Raw genomic sequence first — 19,849 nt, 5'->3', positions numbered from 1 at the left:
ACTGGGGTTCCTGGAGAGGTTTAAGAAGGGCTGTACAGAAGGGAGACTGGGAAGAGAGGGGCAGGGTCCGGGGAAGAAGGCAGAGAGTAACAGGACTGCATTTGAAGCCACGGCGTTCTGGGTAGCTCAGAAAGTTCGCGTTTTCAGGTAGTTGAAGACCCGAGAGTGCGGGTAACGTTTATTTATTTATTTTTATTGAGGCACAATTGACATACAACATATTAGGTGTCCAACATAATGGTTTAATATTTGTATATATTGCAAAATGATCACCACAGCAAGTCAACATTCGTCACCGTAGTTATCAAATGTTTTTTCTCCTGATAAGGAACTTTTAAGATCTATTCTTTTAGAGACTCAGATAAGTAATAGAGTTATTACAAAATATAGTCGCCATGCTGTCCATTACATCCCATGACTTACTTATTTTATAACTGGAAGTTTGTACCTTTTGACTTCCTTCACCCATTTGCCTCCCCAACAAACACCAATTTGTTCTTTGTATCTGTGAGCTTAGTTGGTTTGTTGGTTGGTTTTAGATTCCACATATAAGAGAGATCATTCAGTATTTGTCTTTCTCTGACTTATTTCATTTAGTATAATGACCTCTGAGTCCATCCATGTTGCAAATGGCAAGATGTCATTCTTTTTTATGGCTGAGTGATACTCCATTGTGTGTATGTATATACCACATTTGCTTTATCCATTCATCCCTGGATGGAATGGCTGATGTTGATTACTGTGTCAGGCAATCCCTTATTTAAATGGATGCTCTCCCTTTAATTGTCACAACCACCTGTTGGGATAGGTACTTGATTTAACTCCGTTTTGCAGATGAAACAATTGAGACATAAGACAGATAAAGCCATTTGCCCAGGTCATGCAGCAAGTAAGTGACAGTTCGAATTTAAACGAAGTCTGACTGACAAGTGTCCCAAAAAACACTATTGTTTTTTGGAGGGTATTTTCTGAATATTTTGATGTCCATTTGAATCTTCACTTTGCAAAAAGTAGGTCAGAGATTATTGTTTACATTTTCTAGAGGGCAGAGGACTTGTTCAAAGTGATATAGCTAATAGGTATTGGAACAGGGATGGGAATCCATGGCTTCTGACTCCTGTCTCATGTGATTTCCTCTCCACTGTACTATATATGTACCTTTAACTAATTAACAAGAGCTCCTGTTTTGGAGCCATGCAGACCTAAGGTCAAATTCAGGCTCAGCCTCTTAGTAGCTGTTTGATCTTGGACAAGTCACTCAGCCCCTCTGGGCCCTCACTACTTTTATGATTATGTACTTGTAAGAGTCTGTTGGATCTGAATCCATGATTTTTGCATGTGGCTGATATAATAGTATGAATTGTCAACTATTATAAATCTGCACAAAAGTCATTATAGCCAATCAAAAGGGTTTGGTAGGGTCACTGTAGTGGAGCTAAGGTGAAAGCACTGGTCTGGGAATCAGACCTGGGTTAATTCCATGCCCTCCCCTGTCCTAGCATGTGTGTGTTTAGCAAGTTACTGAGGTTCTCCAAGCCTCAGTTTCATCATCTTTAAAAATGGAGACAATACAGGTATAGTTCATAGTGCTAGTCCGCTGAGATCAATCTAGTGTTTTCACCAAAAAGCACCTGCATACTCTCCTGCAGTCCTTGTTTATAGCTGTTTGACTTCAGCAAATGATTTGATTGTTTGCCAAAGAATAGGCAAACATGGAATTATTTTCATGGTCAAAAGACTATAGAGTTCTTGCTTCAACAGCAGATATACTAAAATTGGAATGATACAGAGATTAGCAGAGTCCCTGCACAAGGATGACATGCAAATTCATGAAGCATTCCATATTTTTACTTAGAAATAGAACAAGCTAGATGTTTTGACAGCCAGAAGGGATAAACCTCGGATAAATTCAAGGTTATGCATTCAGCCTAGTTACATACACCGTAGAGAAGACACATCAGTCAGTAAATCCCACATGTATGTTGATCATAGGTAATAAATCCCCACGTCAGGAAGACATGTCCCTGAGGACTGTGCTGTAATGAGTTGGTAAAGCTCTGTGGAACATTCCTCCTTTTCCAGGAATGCACCACACACAGGAATGATGTAGTACCTCTCTCATAGGCTTGTAATTTCTGGGTCTGCCACAAAACCGGTGCTCCAATAATGTTAGTTAAATCTGAATATAATTTCTGTAAGAAATATGCCTTCTGTTGAGTTCTTTGGTGATGAGGAAGGTGTCTCCACTGTTGAAGGATCCTAAGGAAAAGTCTGTGAAGGTTAGACAGCTGAGTATACTTGGCTCCTGATTGATTCCCCCCTGCTGGAGAGCCAGGAGAGCTGGAACAGACCAGTCTGGTTGCAGATGCCACTTAGAGGGAAAAGACAGTTCTCTTGCCTCCTTGGGTGGAACCCTCAATATTTCCCAGAAGTTCAAAACGGGATACTTTCATGAAGCATTGTATTCATCCTTGGCTGCACATCTCAGTCACCTGAGGCATTTTTAACTACATATTCCTAGGTGCCTCCTATTAGGTATTTAGTAGGTCTAGAATGGTGCTCAACTTGTGTGTTCTTTAAAGCTCTTCAAGTGTCTCTGATGCCCCAGCCAGGGTTGAGAACCACTGCCCTGTGGATATGGACTGTCAGGTAGGCAATTCTCCCTCTGCCCCAGAATTTCCCTTCTGACCCAGATTCAGGTGACTTGTTCATGTATTGACTAAGGCCAGAGGCTGGGAGTCTCTTCTTTGTACTCATGCCTTAGGAGGTTTAGGGTAACCACACGGTCACAGAAAGAATCAAGTGTCCTTTAAACATCCTGGCGACTGGGTGTGTGAGTTAGGTTACCCCAGGTAGGGTCATAGAACCATCCAGGTCTGAGCAGAGTGTTCCCCAAACTAGTGTGGTTTGTGGTGCTTGCACTGTGGGCTAGAGCTCTGCAGCAGTAGAGAGGGAACAAGGAATGGTCTGCTCAGGTCTGAAGGGTTGTGGAACTCCTCATAATGAGGCCTCCAGGGAACTCCTGTTCTCATGGCAACATTCTAAATGTCCCTCTCTTCATTCCTGTTGGCCCCCAGACATTCCAGCTGTTTCCTCCTCCATTAAGCCTTTTCCCTGGTCTCTTAGAGTCTCCCTTGCCCCCCCACCAAAACGGCCCCTAATAAGCACTTGGGCCTTCTTCTTTTGAAGGACTGAACTGCTGATCTAAATAAAGTAAGACTGTGCAAAAGAAAATGACAAACGTGGGAGAAATACAAACATTCTAGAAATGTCAGAGGTTCCCATGCCCATTGTGTTTTGTGCAGAGTTCTAGATTCTCTATCAGCTAGTTCCCACAAACTCCACTGTAGTCCTGCCTTTTGTTCATGGAAGTCCCATTTCAGAACTTTGCCATTCTCTAGGTCTTATGGTAAAACGTTTCTCCTTTATTGTATACTTAGTGTGTGGCAGGTTGATTCTCATACATTATGGAATTTAAAAATCACAATAACCCAGTTTGGCAGCTACTGTTATCCCCATTTTACAGATAAGGGAACTGAGGTTCGAGAAGCCTGGAAGTCACTTTCCCAAAATCATACAAGTAGGATGTCCCTTCTTTATTAAAAGTCCTTGATAGAGACATAATCCTGGAAAAGCAATGATAGTCATCTCAAATGCTTTTTGAGAATGAGATAGACTATAAAATTGGGAATAAGATATGTCAGAAGAGAAGGTAAACTTATAAGCCATTCAGACCCAAGGCTCTACTCATCATAGGAAGGGCAGCTCTACCCTTGGGAAGATAATAGGAATGTAATCCTCTGCCTCCTTCCCTTTTCAGGATCCTAAAGCTTTCATAAAATAGCATTCTGGCCATGACAGCTTTCTCACCTGCCTGCCGCTAGCACAAAATGAAATGAAGCTGTGAATCCCTTAGACAAATACCCCTTCCATCTTAGCCAGATGGGATTTGGGGAAGCAGGTGGTGGGGACCCAGGCTGTTTGGGTAGTGAGTTCTCACTGTAGGGTACTGTTTACTCTCTGGGGACTTCTTTTTACTGTTGATGTCAGTGTTTAAAACCAAAACTCTACGCGGTGACTTAAAGCAGAATTACAGTGCTTTGAAAAAAACTTAGCATTCTGGTTTGGTACTCTGTTGAAAACTGGGAATTTGTTTGTCTGCTGGAGCTCTTTGTTGTGGTCCTGAAGGAAGGCCACAGGATTCAGACTCGAGCCAAATTCCTGTTACATCCTGGAACACTTGCACATTACCTTCCCTCTGGGCTTCACACTAGGCTGTGGGGCTTAGGACCAAGCCCTTGTACCCTCAGTTCCTCATTCCTGCCTCTGAGGGTGAAACTTGGCAGGTGCTGCACCATAGACAGGGGTTTTCGCCTTATGTCTAGAGGGTCTGGAAGGAATGCTGCCACTCAGTGCAACACCAGGTTACTATGATTGACCCTCCTAGCAGCTCCTGTAGCTCTCAGGTGTGGGTCTAGGCCTTTCCCACCCTAAAAATGGGGTAGGAAAGGTCCTCATTTTAGAGAAGGAAGAGCAAAGGTGACATGGGGTTAATCTGTGCCTAAGGGTGTTGTCACTGGGGACCATCCCCAAGAGCAGTGGCCTGAGTTCTAGTCCCAACTTTGCTACTCGGTTGTTAGTGAGGAAATTACTCAGGTCTCCATTCTTTCCAGTTCTTCTTTGATAACACAAAGGGGTTAACTAAGGTCAGCAGTGGAGAATACCAGCAAGCATGCCATGTCTCCTCCCCCCTCACCCCCATCCTCTATGCCAGTACAAACCTTCACAGCTCCCTTTTCTGTATACCTCAAAACCTACACATCTCTTTACCCCGTTCTCTCCAAACAACACTTTCCTGCCAAGACAAGGCCTCAGCATTGCTCTCAGCATGAACTGCAGCACCAGAAATGGGTGTGAGTGCGAATCCTCTTTGACCCAACAATTGTCCAGCTCTGACAAGTCTATGAAACTGAGGCAGACAGTGGACTGCCTGCTTGTCAGTGGTTGCTCTAGAAACCTCCAGGGAGCAACAGTGTAGCTAGAATCTGGGGTCCTGGGCACAAGATTTCACTAAGGACCCCCTTTGCCCTTGGTTGGTTACATAATCAGCAGCCTGACAGGTAGGGACCTCATGGCCATCTTGGTACCTGACAAAGAAACAAAAGCAGCTGCAGACAGGGAGTGTGTCCCCTGCTGTGGCCCAGACTTACTCTCTAGAGCGACAAGGTCAGGCCTCAGCAAACTATCCAGCAGAGACTCTGCAGCTCTCTCAGCAAGTTACTTGATGTCAGCAGATGTAGAATATTAAGAGGCTTGCAGACTTCCTCACAATCTTAATTGAGGGAAGGTAGAGGATTGAGAAGGTAGGGAGAGGATTTGCCAGCCCCGTGTAAAAACTTCGGGAAGTTGACTTAAGTCTCTGCTTCCCTTCTGTTCAAAATGACTGTGCTAAAGAGCAAAAAGACCTGAATGGTGGAAGGACAAGATTACTTTGAGGCAGGGAAGCCAGAAGAGGTGCAGGGAGGCAAGTGGGTGGGCCTAGTACACCAAGAGACATGGAGCATGTGAGCCCTGCGCGGGGAAAGGAGCTTCCCCCAAGAGCCAGGGCTCCTTTAGAACCCCAGCAACTGAGGCCGCCAACAACCCTGCTCGGGAGGGACCTGTTACAAGCTGTGAGCTGAAGAACTTCATTCCTCCGCAATTTCCCAGCTGTGGCCTGCTTCTTATTAATCATATCTTAGAACAGTGTACCCAGCGTGCCAGGCATTTCACTAAATCACAGACAGCGGCTTGTTTGTGACCATGGAGAATTGCAGACAGACCTAGGGAGCCACATGAAATGCCAGTTATCTTCACCCAGTGCCCTGTGATGGAACACACACTCTTGGCTCTCTATAACAGATGAGAAACTCTGTGGCCGTGACAGTCTCTCCCTGCCTGTTCTTCCTGCTCAAGACGATATTAACTGGTTTGAGGTGATTGAGTGGAAGATGCAAGATAAGTACAAATGGTTGCTAATTAAATTCAAAAGGCAGGAAAGATATCTTAGCAGAGCTGGCTAGTACCCACCTTAATAGCAAATATAATTGAGCCAGTCCCCAGAGCACTGGCCTCTTTTCCCCCCTTTCAAAAGGCTCTTTCTTCGGCCTGCTTTTGTCTCCCTTGTAGTTCATATGGTATCACAGGTGTACAGCCTCAGCCTCAAAGGAGCCATTGTGACCTTATCCAGCGTGGGATCTGCTGAGTGAAGACGGTGGCACCCCTCCGAGTTGCTTGGCGCCGTTAGTCATAAGGGGAAGGCCCTCCACCATCCTGGGGAGGTGACTTGAGATCTAGCCAGGCTGTTTGGGTGCCTCATTTGCACCCCACAGCATAGCCATGGTTCCTTTGGTGAGCTTAAAAACAAAAAGCACACACACCAAGGAAGAAATTGGTATCATTACACCAGAAGTCCAACTCCTGGAATTCAGGCTCTGGCCCCGTTTTCCTTCCTGTCTCGGCAGAATCGAATCCTTGACGATGTTGTTAGCACTGTCTGCAGGAGCAGCAGTGTCTGGTATTGATGGCCTTCTGTGGGGCAGGCTGGGGCTGGTCTCCCTAGTGAGATGCAGCTGGACCAACACACCTCACCCCCGGGGCAAGCAGTGTGTCAGGCTTGGCCCTACCCTCACCCACCTGTGTTAGCAGCTTCAGCTTTCCGTCGTCTAGACCACCATCCCTGCCCTTCTCTCCCGTCCTCCCACTTCTGTGACTTTGATCTGGCACAGAGCAGCTAGGCTCCTCAGAGGACAGAGACGAAAACTGAGAGCAGGTTGGAGCCCGATGAAGCACTTCGCGAACTGCTGTCTGGAGGCAGGTACTTGCAGGGGATGCTGTGGAAGCGGTGTCCCAGCTGAGTTAATTCTGGAAGCTCTGGATTCCACAAAGCCATATGGGTTTTTTACTGGAGGATTTGTCACGGCCTTTATGACTTTAATGTACAGTCTGACTCTCATAAAGGGGGCTTAGTAGGCAGTGTTTCCCAAACGTATTGGCCCCTAGAGAATACCTAAAATTACCTCTCAGGACAAGAATTCCACTAACAGTGTCAGAGACACTGGCTTAGTGTTCAACACTCTGAGTTTGGATCAAGCTTAAGATCAAGTCTTGCCACTTACTGACAGTTTAACTTTGGGCATGTTGTTTAACTTCTCTGAGCTCCAGTTTCCCCTCTCTAAATTGGGGTGATAACACCCACCAAATAGGTATTTTGAGGACTAAATAACATCGTGTATATAAAATGTTAAGCACAATGCCTGGAGCTTGGTGAACTGTCAACACTGTCGTTTAATTGTCCAGCCAGATCGCCCAGAATAAATTTGCCACCCTAGACACAGCTGATTCACCACTCCGTACATACACCAGCAGAGTGCCCTCTGCTCTTTACCATAATGCAGGCCGCCTGCCTGAAGCTGTGACTAGAATACCTTCCTCCCCACTCCAAGGCACACTTCCTCTCTCAGTCCCAGTTGCCCATGCCAGAAGCTCAGGAGCCATCAAAGACTTCCCACTGCCCCCACATGGAGTTGGTCACCAAGTGACATCAATGCCCCTTCTTATTTAAGAGATTCCAGGTTATCAAATCCTTTTGTCCATTCCCACAGCTGGAATCCAGACTGCACCTGTTGCCTGGCCTGTGGGCTCACATTCTTTTGCCATTCCCTTTGGCAGGGAAGCTTTCCTTCCTCTCGGTCCACCCAGTAAACTCATTTTATCCTTCCAGCCCCGGCTAAGGTATCACTACTTCCAAAGCCCCTTGGCTAAGCCTTTGTTTTCTTCCTCCAGCTGTTCAACTCAGTCAGCTTTAGTTTCACAAGCCTGCCTCTCAGTGTTTCTTCATGAGTCCCCTCACCATCAAGCTCCCAAGCAGGAGGTTTTATTTTTTTCATCTTTAAACCCTTTGGCACACTACCTGACACTTAGGAGGACTGTCCATAAATATTTCTTGAATGAGATTTACTTGAAGTTTCCAAAAAGTTGCTGTCTTCCTTTCAGTGATTAGTGGTCCTTTTCAGGGGTCTAGCCAGCTAATTGTCTCAAACCCTTGGCTGTTCCTACACCTGATAATAGCAGACTTCTTCAGCATCTACTTTGTATCAGGTACTCTAGTAAATTCTTTGTGTATATTAATTCAGTTAATCCAGCGAGCTGGGTGCTGGTGTTCTCCCCATTTCACAGATGAGTATTTTGAGGGTTAGCTGGTAAATGAGCAGAGCAGGATTCAGACCCAGTGTTGCCTATTTCACTCCAAATCCATGCTGTACCTTTCATTTATAAACTGAGATCCACCTGTATTCTCATCTTGACCCTGGACATCTAGACTTTTGAGAAGTAGAATTTTATTTCAGATCTGATCAGCACTTCCCTGTGAGGAATGAGTTTTTGCTTAGACCAAACTCTTATGAATAGCCTCCATGTTTATTTACATCCATCCTTCAGGGTATTTCCCCAAACAGCCAGAACCAAGGAAAGCAAGTATAACCCTAAATAGGGTTACCACTCCCTGTGGTTTGAGCCTCTCCTCTGACTCCCTAAGTGACTAGCACTTGTATGCTACATTTCCTCGCTAGAGAGGAAAGTTGGGTGATTTCTTGAGGAAGCATTCTTGAGCACTGTTTTGGTCCCAGGCACCATGCTAAACATTGAGTTAAGACTAAAAGTCCTCTGCCTTCGTGAGCTCACAGTCTAATGGGGAGACAACACACACTCACACACACACACACACACACACACATTCTGACTGTAAAACTAGGAGATAAGTAAAAAGTACACTGAACTGAGTCTGAAAGACCTGGATCCAAATCCAAATTCATATCTGCAACTCCAAAATCCAGAAAACTCTGAAAACTGACAGCTATGTTTTTTGTTTTCACAACTTATTAACATGGCATTTTTGTATGGTCTTTATTCATCCAATTTAGTGTGAAAATGAATATTCATATGTTTTGCTGCAGAAACAATGGGTGTGATCACAGAGTGCTGCCCTCGCTCCCCCTGGTGGGAGATGAGGAAGGTGGTATGATAATGAGTGGTTCTGACCTCCAGAGCACACCTTGTCCTGAGAGTTGTTAGAAAAGGAATGTGAATGGTGTGAGGGGTCACGGGGAAGACGGTGTAGCCCAGAGAAGGCACATAGTGGATCTGTGGCATCTTACTACACTGATGGACAGTGACTGCATTGGGGTATGGGTGGGGACTTGGTTATATGGGTGAATGTAGTAACCACCTTGTTTTTTCATGTGAAACCTTCATAAGAGTGTATATCAATAATACCTTAATAAAAAAAAGGAATGTGAACTTATGGCTCATTGTGGCATATAATTGAAAAAAATGTATAAAAAACTTTATAAACTGAAAAGTAATTAAATCATGCTAGTAATTAAATCTTAAATGGTATAGTCACCCTTTCTATGTAATAGGACCACTGAGAATGGAACAAGTGATTTTTTTTTTAGGACCAAGACGAGTGTTAAAAGATGTTTTGGGAAAGTAAAATTTGAGCTGGGTCTTAAAGGGTGAGTTGAAATTCTCACTTAATGGAGAAGCTGCAGAAAAGAGACTCCACACTGAGGGAAGAGCATGTGGACGATGTGCAAAAAAGATGTCTTGAGTAGCTGGAGCTCATGGACTTTGTCAGCTTACTGAAAATCTGATTATCTGTCAGAATGCAAGCAAGAAGAAGTACAGATAATATAAAGGGGCAGGATTTTTCTTTGGAATGCAGCATTATACACACGTTCACAAGAAATATCACTGTCCAGCTAAAGCTTCTGGGCATAGCCAGCCAAGGAGGCAGTGAAGCTGCTGGTCCCCCTTAGCCTCACCAGGCAGGTCCAGTGAGGATCAGATGCACACACACTGCCCCCCCCCAGCTGGCGCTCCTCCTGCTGCCCTTGGCTTGGTCAGGGGGTAGCCCATACTGGCAGGCTTCTCTAGAATCAGCCTGCCAGGATCAAATCAGATTAGCCACTTAACTACTGTTGGTGGCCTTGAGCAAGTTATTTACCTCTTTTGTACCTTTTTTTCCTCAGCTGTAAAACCAGAATAATAGTAGAAAGCTGACATAAAGAGCACTTAGCCGAGTGCTGCACTGGTAAGCACTCAAACTGGAGTTGTTATTACTGTTACTATAAGACTCCCTCCTCCAGCTGTGCATAAATATAGACATTTCTTAATACTTACCTTTAAAAAAAGTCCTTTATTCTCTCTGCCCTGGTCATTAACTCCTTCCAACTTACCCATTTTCTGTTAGAGAGTGTTTCCACTTCAGCTTTTTGCTGCTGTTTCTCAGTCATGCTGAAGTATGGCCTCCCTTACTTTGGTCATGATCCACTGCAGACCTGCTCAGATCTCAGGGGTCCTTGTAGGCAGCTAGGGGGATTCTCAGACTAATTTGGGGATGCATATCCAGAGCAAGGTAAGTAAGAGTGCTGATTTTGAAAGTAGATAAGCCTTGCCACTGACCAGTTATCTTAACCCTGTACAAGTTTCATAAGCTCAACGGGCCTCCATTTCCTACTTGATAGAATGGGAATATTCATACTGTCTTAAATCAGATTATATATTTAAAGCCCTTAGCACAGGACTTGGTATATAATAAACACCTCATAAATACCTGCCACCATTATTACTATTAGTACAAGACATTTCTTGAAAATCACACTTTTACCCCAGGTATAATTAAAAGACCAGATTTCTGCAGGAAGTGGGTAGAATTACATCAGCTTAGTGCAGCCACATTGCATAATGCTAAGAACCTCTGGTTGGCAGTTATTTGTGCCTCTGGTAAGTAAAAATGAGAATTACTGCTTAACAGGTACATTTGGGCAGAGAAAAACATTGCAAACATGAAATCTTAAGGGTGTGGAGAAAGACAGAAAAGGAGTCTCTGATAATTAAAAAACACAAAGACCCACTGATCTAGTATACCAATCAGCACTTTCTGGTTGGAAAGTCTGTTTTTATAAAAAACAAAAGTAACACTTGGGAATTGTCAGGGCCCCCCTCAAAAGCCCTTTGGCATGTTTTACCCATTATCTGAAGTTCCACTGGATAAAGACTTTAGTCCCATGGTGTCTAGGGCTCACCATGAGTGAAGAGAGTTAGCACATTGACTTGAAATGGGAGAAGATCTAGGAAGTGATCAAGTCTCAACAATCACCACCGCCCCCACTTTACAAATGGAGAAACAGGCCTAGAGCAGGGAAGAAACTTGCCCACGATGACATAGCCATTGTGCAGTGGGGCTTCACACTTACGACCGTCAGCTCTCTGTGCCACGTTCTTTCTGACAGACCATGATCCTCACCTGGAAGGGAGTTCTTTCTGGACTACATAGGCCATCTCTCTGTTTCCCTTACCCCCTCTGCAATGAACCAAAATGTCTCCTCTCCCCTATGTGTACTGGGGCCGAAAAGAAAAAACAAATGAGCTAGCCCAGGGTTTCCCAATTATGTCTGTTCTTAAGAACTACTCAGGGTGCCCCTTATCTTGAGATTCTGGTTCAGTAGGTCAGAGCTGGGGCCTGAGAATCTGTATTGTTAAGTACACAGGTGATTCAGATAAGCAAGCTTTGGGAGGCACAAGGCTGATCGGAGACAGCACACTTTCTGTCCTAGAATGGGCGGTGGGGTTGACAGGCCACTAGGGATTTTCCACTTGCGGTGAACAAGAGAATTAACCTGTATCCCATGTTAATTCCTTACAACACCTTGCTCTTTTCTGACAGAACCCTAATTCCTGGGCACACAGGGGCAGCTCAAAAATGTTGCTGCCTGACCTACTTTGGGGACTGATTTCAGGAAAAGACACCCTGTCTAGCTGGGTGACATTAACATCTCTCTGGCTTGTGCTTAGACTGAAGAACCTGGAGTTAGCTGCTGTGGGTGGATCAGGCGTCCATGTGAAGATGCTGGCAGCCCCTATCAATCCATCTGACATAAATATGATCCAAGGTAACCTTGGTTTCTGTGGCTTATGTTAATTGGCTTTTTTGCTTAGCCACCACCTCATTTTCATTCCTCCTCAGGTGTGGGTGTGAAATTCTTGTGATTAGCAGCAGCTGTTCTCCAGATGGGCTGGCCTCCCCTCTGGAATGTGAAGCTTTTCGAGAATTAGAAAGATCGCAGTGGGAAATAAACCAACCACTGTGAAGGGCCTGCAATACGCTAGGCTCATTTTATATGTTATCTATTCCTTGTAATAACTGTGAACCTAAAGAGTATTGTCCACATTTACAGATGAAGAAGCTAAGGCTGAGAGAGGTCTGGTTAATACACAGCTGGTCAGAGGCAGAGGCCAGATGGGGCTTAGGTCTGACTCCAAAATTCATGCTCTTAATCTACCGAAACTTCACTGATGACCTTCTGTGCTCATCTCCCTTAGGAAATTACGGCCTCCTTCCCAAGCTACCTGCTGTTGGAGGGAATGAAGGTGTTGGACAGGTGGTAGCAGTGGGCAGCAGTGTGACTGGGGTGAAGCCCGGAGACTGGGTGATTCCAGCAAATGCCGGTTTGGGTAAGTTTCTCCAGGTGTCTGCAGCCTTTCATTGTTCCAGATCCTATTTCACCAACACTGTAGATGTTTGCTCATTGGCTCATGTAATTACAAATGCAGGGCTTATTATTGAGTCTATACACCTACCTGCAGTAGGGATGGGAGCTGAACAGGGAGAGCAGAAATTCTGTTCCTTTTGCTCTGGAGGTGATGCACCTGCTCTCTCATCTCTTGGGCCCATGTTGATCAGAACTGTGATTCTCTGAATCCCTACATCCCTGATACCTTCTGTAAGATACAATGGGGAATCAAAATAGGACAGCCCCTTCCCTCCAGGAGATTAAAATCTAATTGAGGAAATCTCCAAACCAATAGTCTCAATAAAGGGAGTGCAGCAGTTCACGGGAAGCAGAGGGCACTTCCCGCTACTCTGTGTGCCCATGTGAATGTGTGAGACTGTCTCAGTCAGTCTTAGGGAAGGATCAGGGCTTCAAGGAGGAGGCTTCATAGAATGGACCTTTGCTGGATAAACTTTGTTAGGTGGAGTTGAACCAAAAATCATTGTATTTGGAGGAAACAAAGTGAGCAGAGACACAAAGGTAAGTTTGGAAAATGGTGAGAAATCCAGTGTAACCTCAGCAGAAGATTATACGTGGGAGAGGAAGGACTACATTAGTAAAGAAAGAAAGAAAGTCACCAAGGTCATGGGGCCACATGGGGGAAGCTCTGCAAAAGCCAAGCTCAGGAGTTAGGATTTACTTTGACTTGTAGTAAATAGTCATTGGTGAGTTTGTTTTTTAGCACTTGATGTTTCCTGAAACACAAACATTATACAACTGGATCCTGACAGCAACCTTAAGAGGGAGACAGGGAAGATATTATCCACCCCAATGGACATATGAGGAACTGAAGCTTGAGAAGAAGCCCTTGTCCAAACTTAAACAGCAGAATGAGAAAGAGCCTACCAAACTCTGTCTCCTGGTTTTCCCGCTACCCTCCAGTGTTAGGGCCCCTTGGGTTGTAACTTACAGAGAGTCAACTCAAATTTGCTTTACAAAAGAAGAAGTTAATTGGTTTGTGGAACTGGGAAGTGCAAGAGATAGAAAACTTCAGGCATGGCTGAATCTAGGAGGCCCAATGCTATCAGAGCTCTTTCTCTTTTTCTCACTAGTTCTCAGATGGAATCTCCCCACATAGTGATAATAATAATAGCAACAAGTATTTTTTGTCCGCTCCCTTTGCACTAGGTATTGCTCTGAGCACTTTATATATATTAACTCAAGTATTTCTATAACAATAAAGGCAGATACCATTATTCCCATTTTGCTGATGAGACAAATGTAAAGGATTAAGCAGCCTGCCCAGGATCGCCCAGCCAGTAAGTGGTGGAGCTAAAATTCAAACCCACTCTGATATATACCTTTCATAAATAGCTACCAGCAGCCTAAGGTTTACATGATCCTGAGAACAAACAAATGAATGTGACCTCCACAGTCCATCTAACAACCGTGTCCATCACCCAGAAGTGCTTTGACCAGCCCAGCCTGGGCCCTGCCCATCCATGAGCCCATCGCCAGGGGAGTTTCACAGTGAGCATCGCTGCTGCAAGCATTTCCACCATAAACATTTCACTGCATGACAATTGGCCATAAGGCAGTTTTGCTGTAAAAGATCAATAAGAGAGAAATAAAAGAGGGACATTCATTAAAAAGGACATAATGAGACGTTAGTAATGAATAACAAACTATTGCAAAATACAAAATATATGAATGCATTCAAAGTGTATAGTATAGATTCATGGCAGTATAACTCAAATAACTGATTTTATTTTGTATACCTAAGCACTTGACTTCAAAGTCTTTCATTCATAGTATTATTGTTATTTGTTTATTGATATGTCTTCTCCTTTGGCATCACGCTTTTTCTTTTTTGCTGAAATTTCTTCCTCCATTAAGAGAAGTATCAGTTTTCAAATGCTAGGATGCATATTTGTAACTGAGGTTTGTCTTGCATTGTGAAAACCTCCTACACTTTTGTTCTTAGCATATGGTCACATGTATGTTTAAATATGTTCCAAAGTTCTTTGGAATATGTGGGTTCAAAATTCTACACCACTGCGTAGATCATTATGAGGACCAAGATTTATATAAAAGTGGGAATATTGACTGCATCAATGTAGAAATACCAACTATCAACCAATTGATGAAACCAACAGACTATCAAACCAAACTACCAGCTGTTTTTTGCTCTTTTACAGCAGAATTGCTCTTCAACCAATTAGTTATGCAATGACAATGCTTGCAACAGAGATGCTTAAGGTGGAACTCCCAAGAACCACCAGGGGGATGGTGTTGGGCCACTCCTGTTGCCTGATTGAATCTCTTGCCCTCCTCTATGATATAGAGGGTGGGGCCTTGTGGTTGACAGCCCCAGAGATTAGGAAGAAGTAGTTGTAAAAAGAAAAAGGTACTAGGTGGGAAAAAACCAGTAACAGAAGTCTAACAGAGGCTCTTTGCTTCTCTGAGATCAGAGAAGTTGCCAAAGGCTTCCCTCTCCTAGAGCCACTGGGCACTGAAATAGCCTAGTGTGTGAGCAGACTGAGAGCTTCAAGGATTCGCTGGATATTGACTGCTTTGGGCCAGCCCCTGTGCTGAGTGAAGGGTACCCAAGATGGGTCAGACATAGTCTCTGCCCTCAAATGCTCTTGGCCAGGGATGGGGAGCCCGGGAATGAAAAAACAATACTTAATACAATACAGTATAGTAAGTGCTGTAATTGCAGGATTGACACATGGCCAAGTGTCCCCTCACTTGCAAAGCATGAGGAGAGGCTTCCCAGAGAAGTGATGCTTAACCTTGGTCTGGAAGACTGATTAGGAGCACAGTGGGCTAGGTGAGCAAGGGCTTCCCAGATAGGAAGTGCTGCAAATGCAAAGGTAGGTGGTAAGAGAGGCACAGTGCCACCGGAACTACAGGTAACTCAGTGTGGCTGGGCCATGGTAGGATGGGGAAGGAACAACATGTGGCTGGAGAGGTACAGTGGGTACCAGTCATGGGGGGCTCATATCCATCGTCAGAGCACCAGATGAAGAGAGAATGATTTGATCAGACTTGTGCAGTGCAGAGAATGCTCTGGAAAGGCAGAGGGTAGAGTCAGGAAGCCAGTAAGGAGGTGGCTGAACAGTTCAGGCTTCAGATGATGAGGATATGAATAAGATAGTACTGTAGGGATGGAGAAGATGGTATGGATTGAAGAGCTAAAGTAACAGGACTTGGTAATTAGATTTGGTGACAAGAATAAAGGACATCTGCCAGGCATATGGGTGATTTTACTATGTGGTGACAGTGGCCGTGGTGGCCAGAACAGGGATTTATCTCTAGACAAAAGGTGACTCTTTTAAACCAGTACCAGTCAGAGAGGATGAGGATTTTATAATTGTCAGGACTATAATTAACTTGGCTTATTCAGTAAATATTTTGTGAGCATCTGCAATGTGCTACACTCTAGCATATAGAAATGAACAGACATGATCTTTCTTTTAGTGAAGACTACAGTTGAGTAAGCCTGGCAATCATTAAACAGGTAAATCCTCAACTGGCCAGATCTAGTCATTTTTCATGATACTGAGCTGCCCAGCTATTATTGTGCCCACAGCCAGTTTTTTCCCACATGCAACCAGTCCCAGGGGAGACTGTGCCAGAGAAAGTGAACAGACTTTCTCATTGGAAACCCTGAAAGCCTCCTGAGACAGCACAAGGCAGTAGAAAGAGTACTTGCAGGAAAGGGAATCAGCAGGTTCCCCTTCCGCCCCCTGTGTGACCTTGTTTAAGTCACAACTACTTTGAGTCTCACTTTCCCCATCTCTAAAACAGAGCTAACAGTCATTGCCTTGCATATCTCAACAAACTCTTATGCAGCTCAAGTGAGGGAACACATACAGCCAGCTCTGCAGGCTAACTTTCTGTATGCGTTAGGTCAGGGCCAGCAGGCTTTCTTCCTTAATGGTTTAGGCTCTGCAGGCCATACGGCCTCTACTCAACCCTACCATTATAAATAGCCATAGACAATACATAAAAAGTGAGCATGACTATGTTCTAATAAAATTTTATCTACAAAAGTGGGTGGTGAGCCAGATTTGGCCCATGGGCCATAGTTTGCTGACCTCTGCATTAGATGATGAAGATGGCTAAGGGTCCATGGCACATACATGAGGAGTGGAAGTCCTCTGACCTAGGACATGGGACTTAGGATCAGTAAAGGAAACAGGGATATTACACACCTACTGTGTACTAGGCACAGTGATAGTCTGTACAAATGTCATAGCATTTAATCTTCATGCTATGACATGAGTGTTATTCTCTGCATTTCATAGATCAGGAAAACTGAGGCTCAAAAAGGTGAACTGGTAATTCTGAGTCACACAACTAGTGAGTGGCAGAGCCAGAGTTGTTACACAGGTCTCTCCAACTCCGAAGTCAAGGGTTTCTACTTTAAAACCCTGAAATCCCTGGGGGCTAACCATGGACACTGCCCCCTTCCAACCCAGATTCTCTGGAGAAAGGATTAGGGACTGCCTAATCTGTGTCAAGGGCTGGATTTCCACTGCCATGCCATTAAAGGGCGTTAGAAAGTACCCTTGATTTCATGCATGGAAAGTCCTGCGCTAAGGATTTGGTGCAGAGTTGAGTACAGTATATGTTGGCCAAGATGAATGAGGCAGTGGTTTTAAAGATGACAATGAAGATTTGAAAACCAGGCTGGGTGAAGGCCAGAGAATGCCAGAGTACCTCCTAGATTCCAAAGGAATCCTTCAATTTTTCAGTCTCTTATTTTCTCAGCCACAGATCTACTCAGGGATTACACACCCTTAAATAAAGAATGTTCCTGCCTCCTGTCTCCAATAACTGGTCTCTAGAACCTACTTTGTTTCTGCCCTCCTACAGCACAATTAGGAATTGCCTAGGATTCCTTGCCTAGGAATCCCCACACCTCACCATGTGTACTGTTAGAACCCCAGCAACTGAATAGTGGGCAAGCACACTAGAGAGCTTTGGAGGTGTAGGCCAAGGGCCCCTAAGATCCCACACCACCAGACACCAAACCAATAAGGCTCCAGATAGTTTCTCTAAGGTGACCTAGCAAATATGTGGGGAAGCCAGGGCTTGAATCTGTGTCTGTCTGACTCCAGAGCCCTCTTCACCTCTGCCTGATACAGGATCCTCCCTCCATGCATGGGTGGTCACCCAGTCATCAAATGCTGTTGATTCTGTCTTCAAGATATAACTCAAATCCATCTTCTTTTCTTTATCTCCACTGCCAGAATCTTGGTCTAAGCAGCCGTCATCTAGTATTACACTCCCTCCAAAAGCCTCCTGATTGACCTCCTCATTTCCGCTCTGCCCCTGCCCACCCAACAGTCTTCCATACAGCCATAGAGTAATCTTTAGCATAAATCTGATCACCTGAGACTTCTCTTAAAGCTCATTAGAAGCTTCCCATTCACTAAAATAGAATCTGCTCTCCATGCCAGGACCCTAGGTCCTGCATTTTTCAGACTGCAGATTGTGACCCATTAGCAAAGTCAATCTAGTGGGCTGCAAACAGCGGCTTTTTTTTTTTTTAGTAAAATCATTTGCAACAGAATAGAAAATAACAGAGTACCTCACACATAGTAGAGTAAATATTGTTTCATGAAACTTTGGCTTCAGTATGTATGTCTGTGTGCATATTTATATATGTATATGTACTGAGTTACAACATTTAAGTCATAGTTACTGTGGGTCACTGTCATGACCATCTGTGTAACAGTAGCCCATGCCACATCCAAGCCACCCTTCCCATCGCTCTCTGCCCTCCTGTGTGTATTCTTCCAGTCCTGTTCTTATATCAGTCCTGCCTCAGAATCTCTGCATATGCTTTTTCCTTTGCCTCAAATGTTCTAGCATACTCTTTGAGTGGCTAGCATCTCTATCCTTTAACTCTTAGCTTGTCACCTCTCTCAGAGAAGCTGTCCCTGATTCCCATTGAAAGTAATTCTCTCCACTATCTCTTTATCTATGTCTCTGTCATTTATAATTATTCTATTTGCTTATATACTTCTCACCTGTTCTACTGCACTGGAATGAAAGCTCCATGAAAGTAAGAAACGTGTCTGTTGTTCAAGTACCTGGCTCCCCGTAAGTGCAGGATAAGTGTCTGTAGATGGAAGGGGGACAGCCCAGACTAGACAGGTGACATTGGGCAAGTCACTTCCTCAGTTTCCTGCCCTGTTGAATGAGGAGTTTAAACTCGATACTCTCAGGGCCTTCTCAGTACTGATATTTTACAATTCTTCTGTCTGGAACTTGAATGTGGGCTGGGAGTTTGTGATCATTTCTTTGCAGGTTAGAGGATTTTGTCATTTCCCTTACCTCATTTGATATGTGCAACAGCCCTTAAAGGAGGCCAGTCGGGCTCTTCTTGCTAGTGTCATTTACATGTTAGAGTAACAAAAACTTAGTGATTCAGAAATTTGCTTAAATTAGCTGACTAGCAAAACCATGTCCCAAATCTAGGCGTTTGACTTCAGCTTTCCTGCTTTTTTCCATGATACCACCCCAAGCCAACCTGCCCTGGGTGAGAAGGAAGAAGCCCAGGTAGGAAAATGAAGGCCTTCTCAGCTCCTCTTGTCCTGGTCATGATGTGACTGCCCTACTCCAAGTCCAGTGGTTTGAGATCCTTAGCCACCTGCTGTGTTACATTAGCTAAATCTAATGGCAACTAATGTAGGAACAACTGCCCACAAAATCTACTTTATGTAATTGTCATGAGGACTCATTCAAAGGACATCAAGACTTCTTTTTTCTCAGAGCATTGCTTAAAATCTGGTGTCCTAGATGTCCATTCACTGAGGAGGGTGAACTGGGCTTGTGGGTGGAAAGGGTCCTTTCTCACCACCCTGGACTCATCCCATAACTCAGGAACCTGGCGGACTGAGGCCGTGTTCAGCGAGGAAGAATTGATTGGAGTTCCAAGTGACATCCCTCTTCAGAGTGCTTCCACCCTGGGTGTCAATCCCTGCACAGCCTACAGGATGCTGATGGACTTTGAGCAGCTGCAACCAGGTAGGACCCTGCAGGTGGAGGGAGCAGCGCAATTTGGCCTGACTGGGGTGTGACCCAGACCGTGACCCTGAGGCCCCGGGAACTTGCTGGTGAGGGGCCTCTAACCTAGGTAAGAGTTGCTGTCACTTTAGCTGAGAAAGATGTTAGCTGGGTCCCTAGAAAGCATGCTGAAACCCCATGAGGCATATACTCTGGGAAACCACTGAAGGATC

The 19,849-nt window shown here is 44.6% G+C and overlaps 1 protein-coding gene and 1 pseudogene across 2 annotated transcripts in view; both read left to right on the top strand.

The window, feature by feature from the left end:
• Positions 1-19,849, top strand: part of MECR (mitochondrial trans-2-enoyl-CoA reductase) — a 28,915-nt gene that overhangs the window by 240 nt on the left and 8,826 nt on the right. For both annotated transcript variants that reach the window (XM_073233521.1, XM_037010488.2), the window contains exons 2-4: positions 11,896-11,993; positions 12,424-12,555; positions 19,494-19,637. In XM_073233521.1, the coding sequence (XP_073089622.1) occupies positions 11,948-11,993; positions 12,424-12,555; positions 19,494-19,637 (322 nt within the window). In that variant the 5' untranslated portion in view covers positions 11,896-11,947. The remainder of the gene's footprint in view (positions 1-11,895; positions 11,994-12,423; positions 12,556-19,493; positions 19,638-19,849) is intronic.
• On the top strand, positions 1,750-1,849 carry LOC118970976 (U6 spliceosomal RNA; annotated as a pseudogene).

The sequence above is a fragment of the Manis javanica genome, chromosome 4 (genome assembly GCF_040802235.1).
Source record: "Manis javanica isolate MJ-LG chromosome 4, MJ_LKY, whole genome shotgun sequence".
In the NCBI taxonomy this organism is placed as follows: domain Eukaryota; kingdom Metazoa; phylum Chordata; class Mammalia; order Pholidota; family Manidae; genus Manis; species Manis javanica.
The sequence above is the reverse complement of the archived record's forward strand: the minus strand, read 5'-3'. Positions and strand labels throughout refer to the sequence as shown.